The 16,031-nt window shown below is 43.6% G+C and overlaps 1 protein-coding gene across 2 annotated transcripts in view; it reads left to right on the top strand.

Annotated features, from left to right (window-relative positions):
- The window catches only part of LOC145350870 (filamin-A-interacting protein 1-like), a 200,680-nt gene that overhangs the window by 43,245 nt on the left and 141,404 nt on the right, over nt 1-16,031 (top strand). For both annotated transcript variants that reach the window (XM_080200263.1, XM_080200262.1), the window contains exon 2: nt 15,492-15,764. In XM_080200263.1, coding sequence (XP_080056389.1) covers nt 15,498-15,764 — 267 coding nt within the window. In that variant the 5' untranslated portion in view covers nt 15,492-15,497. The remainder of the gene's footprint in view (nt 1-15,491; nt 15,765-16,031) is intronic.

The raw sequence follows: 16,031 nt of genomic DNA, 5'->3' as shown, positions 1-16,031 counted from the left end.
GGCATTGCCATTAACAAAATGGATTTAGCGCATCTTTTTCAAGTCAAGGTGTTACGGTTATGTGGCTCATAGAAACATTAATGTGCTGCTTCCATTTAATATCATTGCAGTAGAAATGATGCAGGTGTTTGAATGTTTTAGTTGACTGTTCTCATTTCCTGTTTCAAGGAATTTAAGAATGTAAAGAACTTAAGAGCTCCAACTTCAAAATAGATGGCCATGTTTCCCTAAGAAAAGAGAATGTGCTAAACCTAGACTAATTACTGATTCAGCTACAGTTAGAATATTAGAGATCTGTCTGGGCAATGGGGATTATTGGAGCAGTCACCTGGTTTATATTATGTCCAAAGTTAAGAGTGCTTTCAGTTATCATAGAACTATACAGTGCAGAAGGAGGCCATTCAGCCCATTGAGTCTGCACCAACCACAATCCTTTCCAACTCTATCCCTATAATCCCATGCATTTACCCTGAAAAGTTTCCCTGACACTAAGGAGAAATTTAGCATGGCCAATCCACCTAACCAGCACATCTTTGAATTGTGGGAGGAAACCGGAGCACCCGGAGGAAACCTACACAGACACGGGGAGAATATACAAACTCCGCATAGACAGTGACCCAAGCCAGGAATCGAACCCGGGTCTCTGGCGCTGTGAGGCAGCAGTGCTAACCACTGTGCCAACATGCCACCCTGTGTCTTAGTTTGAGAAAGAGGAGATTCACTCATTTTAAATGACGGAGTTCTGTTATGAAGGGACACTGGTGAACCTTGGATATGTTTTATGAAAGTAAAAGAGGATTGAGAGTAGTTCTCATTGATTTGATCCAAATAATGAATGGTTTTGATAAGGTAAATGGAGTGAAACTGGTTACACTGGTCAGTGAATTCAAAACTAGAGGGCAAAAGCTTTTGATTTGATTTATTATTATCACGAGTATTAGCATGCAGTGAAAAATATTGTTCCTTGTGTGCTGTGCAGACAAAGCTTACCATTCATAGAGTACATAGGGGAGAAGGAAAGGATAGGGTCCAGGATATGGGGCCCTATTTTACAATTTTGATTCTAACGGACGGACTTGAAACTGGGGGTGTTTCAGATACGACTTTTAGATCCGTTCTCAGGCACCCCTATATGCACTGTGCCTGCAAAAATATCAGCAATTCTGAATTGCACTGCATAAGCCTGTGGACTTAATGCGACCAATACTCTGCAACTCCGTTCGGTGCCTCCAACTGCGCATGTGCGGAATAAAAATGATAGAATGCCACATCCCTCCCGGGCCAGATAATGCTTCCCCTGGCTCCCAAAGACTTTGCCCCACCCCTACAACATTACTGATCCCCTTATCTCCTCACCCCCTGCCACCTAGACGATTGCGGGCCCCACCCCCTTCCCCTTACTGATCATAGGCAGAATGGCAGCAGACCACCCCCTTCCCCCTCACTGATCACAGGCAGAGTGGCAGCAGGCCCCCAATCCCTTTCCCCTTCCCCACTCTCAAGAGGAGAACCATCGGACGCTATCTCTTCACAAACTGGGGTGCCCAAATTGGACTTCTGTGGAGAATGTCTGCTTTGCACCAATTCATGATGGGTGAATGCAGTGGTAAAGGGGGAACTGCCGGTAAAGTTGGACATGCAGCCCATTAAGTCAATGTAATTGCATGCAAATACATTTAAATGGCCGTCATGCCCATTTTCAAGCCTTTGTAAAGGGGGAACAGATGCAAACGTGGTGTAGGTCGCACTATTTGCTTCACACCTGACTTTGCCAAGTTTTTGTGCCCAGTTTCGGGTGCAATGCGATGGTAAAATTAGGCCCATAGTGTTGCAGTTAGAGATAGGGTGAAGAGAAAGATAAACTTAATATATAATAGGACCATTCAAAAGTCTGATGTCAGCAGGAAAAAGTTGTTCTTGAGTCTGTTGGTACATGTTTTCAGACTTTTGTATCTTTTTCCTAATGGAAGAAAGTGGAACACGGTATGTCCGGGGTGTGTGGGGTCCTTAGTTATGCTGGCTACTTTCCTAAGGCAGGGGGAAGTGTACACGGAATAAATGAATGGGAGGTTGGTTTGCATGATGGTCTGGGTTACATTTACAGCCCTTTGTAGTTTCTTGTGCTTTTGGTCAGAGCAGAAGTCACAATGTGATACCTCTTGATAGGATGCTTTCTATGGTGCATCTGCACAAATTGATGAGAGTTGCAGTAGACATGCCAAATTTCCTTAGCCTTCCGAGAAAGTAGAGGCATTGGTGGGCTCTCTTAACTATAGTGTCAGCATGGAGGGACTAGGACAGATTATTGGTGATCTGAACACCCAGAAACTTGAAGACCATCATTTAGAGAGTGGGGAGAGAAAGAGATTTTGTTTGAATACACATGGGCTGTTAGGACATGAATGGCCTACCTGATACAATGGCGGATGCACAACCCACAATAGCTTTGAAAAGGGAAGTAAATACTTGAAAAATAAAAAAAAATAGGGCGTAAGGAAAGGACAGGGGAACGAGACCAAGCAGGTAGCTAGTGCAGATTTGATGGAGTAGACCTCCCAGTGTGCTGTCAAATTTTAAACCACTACACTTCCTCAGACTTTCTGCTGCTATGCAACCATTCAAAGTTCATATCAAGAATATTTAATGAGTAGCCATCTGTTTTTCACATATTATTCTCTATTCCTTACCTCTCTGACATTTTAATGAGTTGTACACAACACATCGGGCGGAATTTTACCGGCATGTCTGCTCAAGTTTTGCATGATCCCGCCCGAGGCCAACGAGGAATGGCGTTCTCCGAGCCGAGCCCACCCCTGGAATCGGGGCTGGAATGTCAGTAAAATTCCAGTTATCGAGTGAGAGGACAGCTGATGGTTTAACCTATGGTTGAGTTTTGTCTCTTTTGGTCTTCCTTCACTCAGTGCCTGGCGTCATTCTGCCTCGTTCTGTAACTGCAGCTCAGAGCAAGAACTCGGATGGAATCCTGATGGTCAGATCCAAGTCATACATTTCTTTTCTAAACCAAAAGAATCTTTCAGTTGTCATTATTGTATTATTACAGATCGAAGATTGGACAATAGTGATGGTAAATCAGTCTCAAAGCAGAAAGGAAGTCCTAGCAATGTTACTTCCTGTTTTAAATATTCAATCCTTGTCTATCTGCGAACATTATGGTAACAGGTTGGTTCCCTTTGGAAAGAAATCTTCAATTTGCCTCTTAACAGTGACCAGCCACTTGACTTGCCTTTTCCCCCAGGGTTGCTTTGTGACATCTATTGCAGGAAGTGGAAGTTTACAATCCAAAGGCACCTACCTCTTTTTAAATGAGGAGGCATGCACTGTAAACCAGTCTGGTAGGTGATTCCGTTGAGTAACCAGAGTTGGTTTTGTATTGTCACGTATTTTCAGGTTTATAAATATAGGGTATCACAGTGATGTACATTATTGATCATGTTTGCCTCGGCATTTTTTACTCAATGGCAAAAGTAACTGGTAATAAAAAGTGAATTGCACTGCTGAGCTTTTGCATTATCCCAGGTGTTATAGGTGTCTCAACACAAACATATTCCCAGCTAATCAGCCAACAAAGCTTCATTGTAGGATTGTGTTTCATATGCTGGTGGCATGGTTGCAAGCGTATATAGAGACTGAGGTCTGATAGTTCCTTCAAACTCGTTTATTAGCATTGTGGGCAAAATCTTACTAGAAAATGGCAAAGAGGCCAACCTTACCAAACAAATTCTACGTGCCAAACAAGTGTAAAAATGGGAGTAATCCGCGCCGTTTCTTTGGGGACATAAAAATTGTATCATACCACACTGTGAAAAGAATTTTGACAAACTTGAAATTTGCCGGTAGGGGTAATGGGCAGGGCCTAAATTGCCCAAAAGCTTGCTGAAAGCAGCAATTGCATATGGGCAGATCTCTGTGTTCTGAGAACACAGAAGACCTGTCACTGCCTCTGCTCCTATCAACCGAACTTTGTGGCCCATCATACCACCCCTCCACCCGTGCCCCCCTCCACCCACCCCCCCCCCCCCCCCCCCCCCCCCACACCTCCCCACTACTACTGTGGGCCTTTACAGCTGATCATTACCTCCTCCTTGCCAGCCTCCACCACCCAGAATGATTGCCACAACCCCATGCCAAGAATGATCACAACTTCCGCCCATCAATCGCTGCTGCAGAGTGGCAGCAGTCCTCCTACCCTCCCTCTACTGATTGCTGTTGCAGTCGGTCCCCTTTCCCGACTGATCGCTACTGCCGAGTGGTAGAGGTTCACCCCTCCTCCCCCGACTGATTACCACTGCAGAGTGCACAGTGGCCCTTTCCAAATGGCCCACCCCCATCTGCCCCAGTCCCTAGGCCCCACTCCTCAGACCTCACGCCTTTGGCACTGCCTGGTGCCCAGTGGGTGGTGCCAGAGTGCTATCTGGCAGTGTCAGCGTACCTGGTATGCAGTGCCAGGGTGCCACCCCACTGTCCTATTCTCCCGAAGGGGCCTTAATGGCCTCCAGTTCTACCAGTGAGACCATTATGCCTGGTCCCCATTGAAGGGGGAAACCATACATGCTCCTTGCTGGAGAGAACCTTCCCTGGCATGGCCATGCCAGGGATAAGTGTGCCTGGACGATTCTGTCCTAGGTTCAATAATTACATTCAAATTTGATTTAAAATAAAAATAAATAATATAATCAATCTCATACCCTTCTTGGGCACAAGGCTGATTGCACCAGATATCTGGTGCCAGAAAGATCGTGAGAAGCAAGAAATCAAACACAAGTCTGATTTCCCCACTCTCTCGCAATCTTACCGACTCGCTCCACCCATTGGCAGGGCCTAAAGACCCCAGCAAGGGGTTCACTATGGGTACCACACAGTTCAAAGACGCTTGAAATGTATTGCAGGCTTGAAGAGGATTCTGGAAAAGCACAGGTGAAGAAAGAAAAACACCTGCGGCTTTATAAAAATGGAGCTAAAAATCAAAATAAGAATTGCCCTGAAATCCAACAAATTGCTGCAGTGTTCGTTTTAAATCAGGACATTCTCCTGCAAGTTAAATGCTGCAGAGCTACCTGCTCACAATTTTTAAAAAAACAGCACCTGCTGAGACTCCAAGAGTGTGGGAAGATCAGAAAGTGGGAAAGCTGACAGAATCCAACATACACTGGCTCCGCAAAACAAAATAAGAGTTCTTCTGTGAGGAGTTTGTCAAATAAAGCCCACCATCACTGGGGAGTCTGCCTCACTCAGGAAAGGGCAGGATAAGCACAAAGACACAACCAGCAAACTGCTGAAAAAGCTCTTAAAGTGGTAAACACACACACAATAAAAACAACACAGCCAGCACTTGTACAAGTAAATAGAATGAAGAAGACTTCCTGATCATACTATTGTTTGGGAGGGTTAATCTGTATGATGCAGATGTCGAGAATTGGAGTCAGTTCATTAAGAGTCTCCTGACAAATGAAATTACTGATGGAGGCAAACATGGAGCTGTCCCACTGAGTGTGTATAGAAGTAAACCAGACTTTCTTATCAGGGGCCTCAGTGCCCCGGATGCTGCCAGTATTAAGTTGTACAATGAGTTTGTGGAATCTGTGAAGTCCCATTTTCAACCAAAACTGCCTGTAATTATGTAATGCTTAAAGTTCAATGAGAGCTTGTGCAACAGGAGAATCTATTTCTATCTTTGTGATAAACCTGAAACAGCTGCCCAAGTGCTATGAGTTTGGGGATGTCTGTAATGATATACTGCAGGATAGGCTGGTACATGGGGTGAACAGTGCTGTTTTCTTGCTAAACCAGATATTGATTTCAGACGCACTCTAGAACTCTCATCATGGAGGGTGCTGCAAAAGATTCTCAGGACTTACAATACGTAGAGAATAGAACACTGCACCGTGTGAGGCAAAAGCCTGCCACTGAGCACACTGCAAAGGTAGCACAGCAGAATTTTAGCGTGATTCCCTGTCCACCAACCAACAAGTCAGGGAACCGAGTAACAATGCATCAGCTGACAAGATACACTTTTTTTAGGTGTGACGGGAATCAACCAACATCAGAGCAGAATAGAAATCTGATTGTGTGAACTGACACTGTGGAAGCTGATGCTGCCACTGCAAACTCTCTGTATCAGTGACTGCTGGTAAAGCCGCCTCCGCTGCAGTGACAGTGTAGGTGAATGGCAGTAACTGCAGAGGGAGGTGGACACCAGTGCTTCAGCTACTTTGTTGGGGCGGACATGTTCGGGTACCTCAGTGAAGGGAGCAAGCTTTTGACATGGGAGTACACATCCAGCAAGCTGAGAACGTACACTGGAGAGTTCATTCATATCAAGGGCACTGCTGCTGTTCCAGTCTCTTACAACAGATAACCCAGTTACCCGCGATGGCCATAGAGGAGAAGAGCACAGCCTTTTGTCTTGAGATTGGCTACAAAAAAATAAAACTAGACTGGTCTGAAATATTCCATGTGATGTCCAATGGAATTCCTGAGGTTTTGAAGAAATATGACGCTGTTTTTCAGGATGAATCGGGAAAACTGAAGGGCATACAAGCTAAAATACCTGTTGATCCCAGGAAGACCACACATTTTCAAGAGCAGGATGATGACTTACTCCCTCAGAGGAAAAAATGGAAGCAGAGTTGTGTAAGTTGGAAAACCTGGGAATAATTCAGACTGCTCGGTTTTCAGAGTGCGTCGCACCCATCATCCCAATTCTGAAGCAAGACCACATGTCTATGTGGTGAATACAAACTGACAGTCAACACAGCAGCAAAGTTAGACAAATATCCCATTCCCAAAATCAATGACTTGTACACCAAGTTAGTAAAAGGCAAGTCTAGATACGAGTCATTCCTATCAGAAGTTGAATTGGCCAGCACGTCAAGGGAGAATGTGATAACCAATACTCACAGAGGCCTTAACCAGGCCACACGATTGCCTTTTGGAGTTTGACCCACATGTGCCATTTTTCAGTGAACCATGGAGAGTCTCCTGCAGGAACTTGCATGTGTGGTCATGTACTTAGCTGATGTCCTTATCAATGAACTGACTGAAGCTGAACATTTAGCCTACCTTGAGGAAATGCTGAAAAGATTAATGGAAAAAGGTGTGTGCTTGAAGTGAGAGAAATGCACATTTCAGGCCTCTGAGGTAATCTATCTGGGCCACAGGGTACATACACACTGTGGGATTGCATCCTGTTGAAGACAAGGTTGAAGACATTAAAGGTGCATCCTGCAACGTTCAGAACATAAGTCAATCCTGGGATGATGAATTAATACAGCTGTTTCTTACCTCATCCATTAACCATGCTTGCACCACCCCCTGTTACTGAGGAGGAACCACTGCTGGTCATGGGGTTAAATTTGATAGTAAACTCAAAGTTTACTGTCAAATAAATCGGTTGGACTAAAACCTGGTGTTGTCAGACTTTTCACTGTGTTTACCCCAGTCCAACGCCGGCACATCCACATCATGGTCATGGGGTTCACAGCAAGAAAAAGCCTTTTCAGCAGTTAAGAATCTGGTTCAGTTGTGCTTGGTGGTACAATATGGTCCAGCTAAAGAGCTGCTGCTGACACTTTTCCTTTTAACATAGGAGCTGAACTGTCACATTGAATTGGAGGATACGTCAGAGAAGTCTGTTAGCCATGTTTCGAGGACTCACTCCCAGGCTGAAGAGGTTAAAGTTTAAAGGTTATTTATTTATCAGTGTCACAAGTAGGCTTACATTAACATTGCAAGGAAGTTACTGTGAAAATCCCCTAGTCACCACACTCCTGCGCCTTTTTGGGTACACTGAAAGAGAAGTTAGCATGGCCAATGCACTTAACCAGCACACCTTTCAGTTGGTTGTGTTTGGTGTCAAGAAGTTTCACCGACATTAAACAGGTGAGATTTTACAACTGTGTCTAACCATAAGGCGCTGACAGGCTTATTCACTGAGGAATCCAGTGCTGGGCTCTGACACTATCATCTTATGAGAACACACTCATACACTGTTCTGACAGATATAGCCAAAGCAGACGCACTTAGTCATTACATTACATTATCTTTACTGGGCAATGCTGCCAACACATCTTTTCCACAGGAGATTGTGCTGTGGTTAGATTTCTTGGGTTCATTGCCTACATGCACTGAATAGATCAAGAATTGGATGAGCAGAGACCCAATATTGTCAAAAAATAAATATTTTGTTTCAGAAGACTGGCTGAGGACCATTGTGTCTGATGATCTGAGCCTGTTTTATTCCTGAAGCAATGAACTGAGTTACCAGGGCGGCACCTTGCTGCAGGTTTGAGAGTTGTGGTCCCTTCCCAGGGCAAAGGGTCAGTCTTGGCAGAGCTCCACAGCACACATGGGACAAGACAGTGATGAAGATGTTGGCACATAGTTATGTCTGGTGGCCAGGGTTAAACAATGGCATTGAGAACATGGCCAAACACTATTCCCCTTGTCAGCAGCATTAGTAGCAGCCTTCTTCAGCTCCCCTTCACCCTGATCTAACTTCAGGTACAGAGGAGATGTCAGGGGTAAGTTTTTCACTCAGAGGGTGGTGAGTGAGTGGAATCGGCTGCCATCGGTGGTGGTAGAGACGAACTCGTTAAGGTCTTTTAAGAGACTTCTGGATGAGTATATGGGATTTAATGGGATTGAGAGTTATAGATGTGCCTGGTAGGTATGGATATGATTGGCGCAACTTGTGGGCCGAAGGGCCTGTTTGTGCTGTAGTGTTCTATGTTCTATATTCTATCCTTGTATCATATTGCATATTGACTGCGTGACCATTTCAAAGTACAATGTTGCTGTTACCCTACATTTTTGAAGTGACTTGATGGCTGCAAGATAAAGGCTTCAGCAGCAGCTATTGAGAGGCTGCATAACTCCTTTAGTATTCATTGGTTGCCAGAGATAATTGTCTCTCACAATGGGGCAACTTTCACCAGCACAGAATTACAGGAGTTCTTAGACTGGAATAACAGCTGGCACATGCAGACTACTTCCTGGCATCCTTCATCAAATGGTCTCGCTGAAAGAGCCGTCCAGACCTTTAAAGCCAGTATGAAGAGGTTGTCTGGAGTTACATTGGAGACTCGCCTTTCCAGATTCCTTCCTTCTGCACATCAATACAAACTGCCACTGACTCCACACCGTCTGAGCTGCTGACGAAATGCCGCTTGCACATCTGGATTTGATGTTTCCCAATTTGGAGGAAAGACAGAAACAAAGTGATCAGAAACTAAATCACGCCGTGTACAGCAGGGTGGGTACATTCCAAATAGGAGACCCCATCTCCGTGTGTAACTTTGGAAATGGACGATGTTGCACTCCAGGAGCCATCATTTTCAGAAACAGCTCCATTGTCATCTTGAGGTCAAGTTGTGAACAATGCAATGCACAGACACATGGCTCACATCTGAACAAGAGAAACATCCCTGTGAACACAGGGTCAACCTGTGACTGATGTTTCACAGTCATTCTCGAAGGTGAGTGTTCACCCTGATACACCCAGTGAGCTGTCAAGCGCAAAGCCACCTCAGTCCTGTGGCGCATTTGTTCCTGCAGCTCAAACCTGGGGATTCTTGTTCTGGAAACTGCCCCCCCTAGAGTTGTATCACTCTGACCATCCTCACAGAGCACCTCAGAGACTCCGTTTGTAAAAGAGAGAAGTTAAAGCTGAGAGGCAATTGACAAATTCTTGCTGTCTTTAAGGCTGGTGGGATTTACAGTCCTGCCAATGGCAAACCCCCACTGCGGGTTTCCTGGTGATAATGGGTGCATTCAACAGAAAACCCCGTTGACAACCAGCGAGTAGCACACCATCTCCCACTACCACAATACGCACCACAGAGGGGGAGGAAAATCCCACCAATTGCTAATGTTGTGTAGCCTATATGAGGAACTTAAAGGCGGCAGAAATGTGGCAATCGGAGTGCTTGCCCCTCTCTCCTGCCAATCAGTGGGCAGCACCAGTGCTGTATACCAGGTAGTAAGATGGCGATGAGCCTATAAATATCTCAATGTGTGTTCCCAATAAAGTTTATGATTATTTGCAGCAAACCGGCTCCTAGAATCTTAGAGTCTCTGCGGTTCAGAAGGAGGGCATTCAGCCCATTGAGTCTGCACTGACCACAATGCCACTTAGGCCCTATTCCCGCAATCCCTCATATTTACCCTGCTAATCCCCTGACACTAGGGTCAATTTAGCACGGCCAATCCACTTAACCAGCATATCTTTCGGACTGTGGGAGGAGCACCTGAAGGAAACCTACGCAGATACAGGGAGAATGTGCAACTCCGCACAGACAGTAAGCTGAGGCTGGAACTGAGCCCAGATCCCTGGCACTGTGAGGCAGCAGTGCTAACCACTGAGCCACCATGCTGCTCCTGCCTCAAGTGATTACAAGGCCATTTACCTTTGAACTAATAATTGTGGCACATATAACTAAATAAAGGAAACTTTAATCAACAGTTTGACTACAGTAAATCTGAGAAAAGCAACATATTTACAAACATATATTCATGTTAATGTAATGCTACAAGAATGAAAAGGAAGAAAGATGAACATTGAGCAGTCCTGGTGGGACACAAATCCGTTGAGTTTCCAATAGTCATCTTCAGTCATTTTGTTCTATTTTGTTCCAACAGTTTTACATTATTCGTACTATCTGTTAACCAACATTTTCCAGCTTACAACAACTTTTGTCATTATTTCACAATCTTCTGATTCTCTGTCAGTTTTGACAGCACTGGTAAATAGTTAGGTGTCTGTAATTGTTAAGAAAATGTTTGTCAACCCCACCTGCTTCTTTGCTCTGTTCACAAATGTGCAAAGTCATGACACACAAATCCCTGAAACACTTCATTGCAACACTTGTGCACAGCATTATTGAGATAAACTGAAGCAAAGTGTTTCTCCTTTACTTAAAGACTTTCCAAGTATTCTAATCTAGGAGTTGCCCTTTTAAATATTTAACAACAGCAGACTCAGATGTTTGGCATTTGAGCATTTAACATGATGACATCATGCCCAAGAGGCCCAGACATGTGCAAAAAAACAGTGAGAGGAAGCAGCCACATGTCAGGAGCCGATTTATTGAGAGGTAGAACATTCAACAGGTCAAATATCTAACTGCAGGGAATTCCCCTTCAGAGCCAGCCCATTAACTTGTTAAAACTTGGCTCAGTAGCACTTTTGTCCTGAGCTAGGTTGTTTTAGGTTTAAGCCCCTGGACTAAAGTACATGTCTAGGCTGATGTGTAATTTAGCATTGATGAAATGCTACACTCAAAATAGGTATTGGCTTTTGGATGAGGTGTTTAATTGAGGCTTGACCAGCTGTTCTAAGAGATCCCGTAGCAGTTTTTCAATGAAGCACCAGGGGTTTTCTTGCACCCCTGCCTTACGTGACTCCTTAACACAGGCAAAACAATTTAATTTCTCAATCATCACGTGTGCAACATTGTTGAGAAAGTGGTATTTGACCCACCAATGCCAATGGTGGCTTTTTCATCCTGAAAGAAATATTTGGGATCTTTAATAATGAGGAGGGAGCAAGTAAAGGGATAGGTGTTCTGCGACTGCAAAGGGACAATGTCATACGGAGGGGGCTGAGTAGTTGGGGGTGATGGAGGAGTGGATCGGGGTGTCATGGTGGGAGTGGCCCCTGTAGAATGCTGACAGAGGGGATGAGCTGAAAATGTGTTTTGTGGCAGCCCCGCTGCATTCATCACTAAAACACCACCAGTTCTGACATTCTGATGAAGCAGCTGAACATGCTTTGACTGAAAGACCCTTGAAATGATGTCTTGAGACTGTGATGATTGGCCTCCAATATTCTCAACCATCTTCTTTGTGCAAACTATGACTCCAGGCTAATGGAGAATTTTCCCACTAATTAACTATTGCTGTCACATAAAGTCAAATGCTGCCTTGATATTAAGGGCAGTCACTCTTACTTCACCCTGCAAATCAGCTCTTATGTCCATGTTTGGATAAAGGCTGTAATGAGCTAAGGAGCTAATTAATCCTGGTGAAACTCAACATAAGCATCAGTGAGCCAGTTGTAGGTAAGTAAGTGCCACTTGATAGCACTATCAATAATAACTTCCATCATTTTGCTGACGATTGAGAGTAGAAGATTGGAGCGGTAATTCAAAAATCCAATTGGCCAATTATTGCTGGAGTTTAAAAGAGCGATGTGTGACTTGACTGAAGTATATAAAATCTTGAATAGTATTAACAAGGTGGATATGGAAAGGATGTTTCCTCTTCATGTGTGAGTCCAGAACTCAGGAGGCACTGTTTTAAAATTAGGGGTGACCCTTATAAGACAGAGATGGGGAGAATAGTTTTCTCTCAAAAGGTTGTGCAACTTTGGAACTCTCTGCTTCAGAAGGTAGTGGAGGCAGATACAGTAAATATTTTTAAGGCGGAGGTAGATAGATTCTTGTTAAGCAAGGAAATCAAAAGATAGCGGGAGTAGATGGGAATGTGGGACTCAGCGCAAATAGATCAGTCATGATCTTATTGAATAGCAGGGCAGGCTCGAGGAGTCAAATGGCTTTCTTCTGCTGCTATTTTATATGTCTATATGTTTGAGAATGGAGTTCTCCACCTCCCATTATTATTCAATTGTTCACCTCATTTATGATTGGATGTGACAACGCAGACTAGCCTGAAGTAGAAGAGAAAGTCACCATATTAGGCTCCGTGCTGATGTGTGATGTTAATGAGCAGTGTGATTCGTGACGGCTACACTCAGAAATCATTATAATGAGCAGGCTGCACAAAGCTCATGTTGCCTGCATTACACTGAATTTTCATTTCATTTAGTGCTCATTGTCAGGGGGCCACCTAATTTAACACCCATGCACTTTTAGTCAAAGACAGTCATGATGCAGCTTTATCTTCAAATCATAGGGTGACATAAAACGGACAAACAAATATTAGTCCAATATTAATACATGTAAAATTAAAAAAGGAGGGTGAGATGAATCCCATAATTTATGCAATCCAGTTCTTTAAATAAGAGGAATTGAAAAATATAGAAAATTTCAAAATTGGGGGTGGCATGGTGGCTCAGTGGTTAACACTGCTGACTCACAGCGCCAAGGACCCAGATTCAATTCTGGCCTCGGGTCACTGTCTGTGTGAAGTTTGTACATTCTCCCCATATCTGCGTGAGTTTCCTCCGGATGTTCTGATTTCCCCCCACAATCCAAAGATACTCACTCACCTGGCGAACAGGCAACGCTCCAAAAGCTCATGCTGCCAAATAAACCTGTTGGACTTTAACCTGGTGTTATGAGACTACTTACTGTGCCTACCCCAATGCAACACTGGCAACTTCACATCACAGTCCAAAGATGTGCAGGTTAAGTTGATTGGCCATACTAATTTGCCCCTAGTGTCAGGGGGATTATCATAGAAACCCTACAGTGCAGAAAGAGGCCACTTAGCCCATCAAGTCTGCACCGACCACAATCCCACCCAGGCCATACCCCCATATCCCCACATAATTACCCGCTAATCCCTCTAACCTATACATCTCAAGACACTAAGGGGCAACTTTAGCACAGCCAATCAACCTAATCTGCACATCTTTAGACTGTGGGAGGAAACCAGAGCACCTGGTGGAAACCCACGCAGACATGAGGAGAACATGCAAACTCCACACAGACAGTGACCCAAGCCAGGAATCGAACCCAGATCCCTGGAGCTGTGAAGCAGCAGTGCTAACCACCGTGCTACCATGCCACCCAAGCAGGGTAAATGAGTGTGGTTACAGGAATCCCATCACTGGATGGGATTGTGGGGGAGGGGATGGCCCAGTGATATTATTGCTAGAGTATTAATCCAGAAAATCAGCTAATGTGCTGGGGACCTGGGTTCACCATGGGAGATGGTGGAATTTGAATCCAATAAAAAATATGTAAAAGTAAGAATCTAGTGATGACCATGAAACCATTGTCGATTGTTGGAAAAACCCATCTGGTTCACTAATGTCCTTTAGAGAAGGAAATCTGCCATCCTTACCTGGTCTGGCCAACATGTGACTCCAGATCCACAGCAATGTGGTTGACTCTCAACTGCCCTTGGGCAACTAGGGATGGGCAATAAATGCTGGCCAGCCCATGACTCCCATGAATGAATTTTAAAAAAGGTACAGACTCAGTGGGCCAAATGGCCTCCTTCTGTACTGTAGGGATTCTATGTAGATCCTATTTGTTTTTTGGTTTGCCAATTTCTGAAAGCTGTAGACACACATTTTCACTCTGTTTTCCCTTCTCCAATTGATTTACTATTATCCCTCCCATGTAACTGCAATTGTGGAATCTGTTGACCAAGCTAGACAGGTCAAGCTCAGAGAGATATTAGTGTAAATACTCCTAAGCATGACAGAAAATATCCCTCTCCAATAGACAGTGGCATCATGCTCTCCAAGGTTTACTTCAAGTCGTTCCATGCAATTGTTAACTGTGCCAAACTGATATTAAATGCAGTTTTGTTGATCTGACAACAATCCTGCTGTTTATACCATTCTTATCCTTGACTTGCATCTGCCTTATGAATTGAATTGAAAATTAGTTCACCGTGAGTGTCTAAATTTCATCAGTGGAAATTACAGTTGCCAAATAAATTCCTCTGGGTTTTAGGACATACTCACTCCAATACCACAGGTCAATTCATTTTTTTGTACAAACTTATTTGTAGATTTCAAAATTGTCCTGCAATGGCACTGTGTATTATTTCAGTTGGCATGGTTACCCTGGATTCCACCTGATCGCCCTGTCTGTGAGCAAATGGCAATGACACCTGCAGTCCACTGAGCAATTCAGTATAGCTTTTTTTCACTAGAAAATAGTAGACTGGTTGTGAGTCACCTGCATGGTATAATCAAAGGGTTCAGATAACCATAAACAACTAGGGCAATTCACAAAAAATTATCTTTAGAATAAAGTTTTTCATCAAATGATTTCTAACCCTGTAGACATCAGTAGACTCTAATTAGTGCAATGGCAGCTTATCAAACTTTATAAGAGTAAATATCTTACCAGTCATAAAAAATGAATCAATGTGACATGCAAAAAACAAATTTAAATTTAAATTGACACTAAAACAGAGCTTTTGAGTTAACAATACATCAGCCAGAGAACACAAGACTTGTTCTGAGTGTTTTAATTGACATCCATTAGGACATAATTAAATGAAAGAACAGGAATTATAGATTATGGAATGGGGAGAAAATGGGTGCCAATGCAGGAACAGGACACGTAGACAATGCCTAAATAATTATTCCATTTACATGAGTTGTCTTCTGCTGTATTTCTAGTCCACAATAGAACTTGTGTTACAGAAGTACTTTTGGAAATTCTTGTTATTCTTGTTTTGCTTTAAATCAGAAAACCTGGCTTTGAAATTATTGTCTATTGGTAATGAAATATGTGGCCACTTACCCCTGTACGTGTTCTCCAATATAGGTTGGGATGAGGTCTCGTAGCAGTGGAGACACTGCCTCCCATGGACGTTCGTCCACTGATAACAACCATGAGGATGAAGAAAGTACTTCTATAGGCAGCAAAAAGAAAAAGAAAACTCACCGTCAAAATGAAGGAGAGAAGTTAATAGAGGTGTCAGGCTCTGTAAAGAAACAGCAGAAATCCTTTGAAGAAGATGAGCGAAAGAAGGAGTTACTGGAGCTCTCCAAAGATGATCTTTTGCGTCTGCTGAGTGTAATGGAAGGAGAAATAGAGGTGAGATGCATGTAGCAATGTCCTAAGTATTTACAAGCTCATATTGTAGGTTAAAAACTGCTGTCAAGTGTTGAACTACAGCACTGGAACTGCAACATAGTGACATCCTGTTGAGTTGCTAATCTTAATATTGCTCAATGAGCAAATTCAGGGTGAACATTGTCGGCTGAACATTAACACATACCTCCTAACATCCAGTTAGGATCAGTATATGCAGAAACCTGGAAGCAGGCTGTTACCTTGGATGTACTGGGTTTGGAAGACAAG

Source organism: Carcharhinus amblyrhynchos, chromosome 12 (assembly GCF_965287045.1).
Source record: "Carcharhinus amblyrhynchos chromosome 12, sCarAmb.v2.hapA, whole genome shotgun sequence".
In the NCBI taxonomy this organism is placed as follows: domain Eukaryota; kingdom Metazoa; phylum Chordata; class Chondrichthyes; order Carcharhiniformes; family Carcharhinidae; genus Carcharhinus; species Carcharhinus amblyrhynchos.
This window is presented reverse-complemented; position numbering and strand designations above follow the sequence as displayed.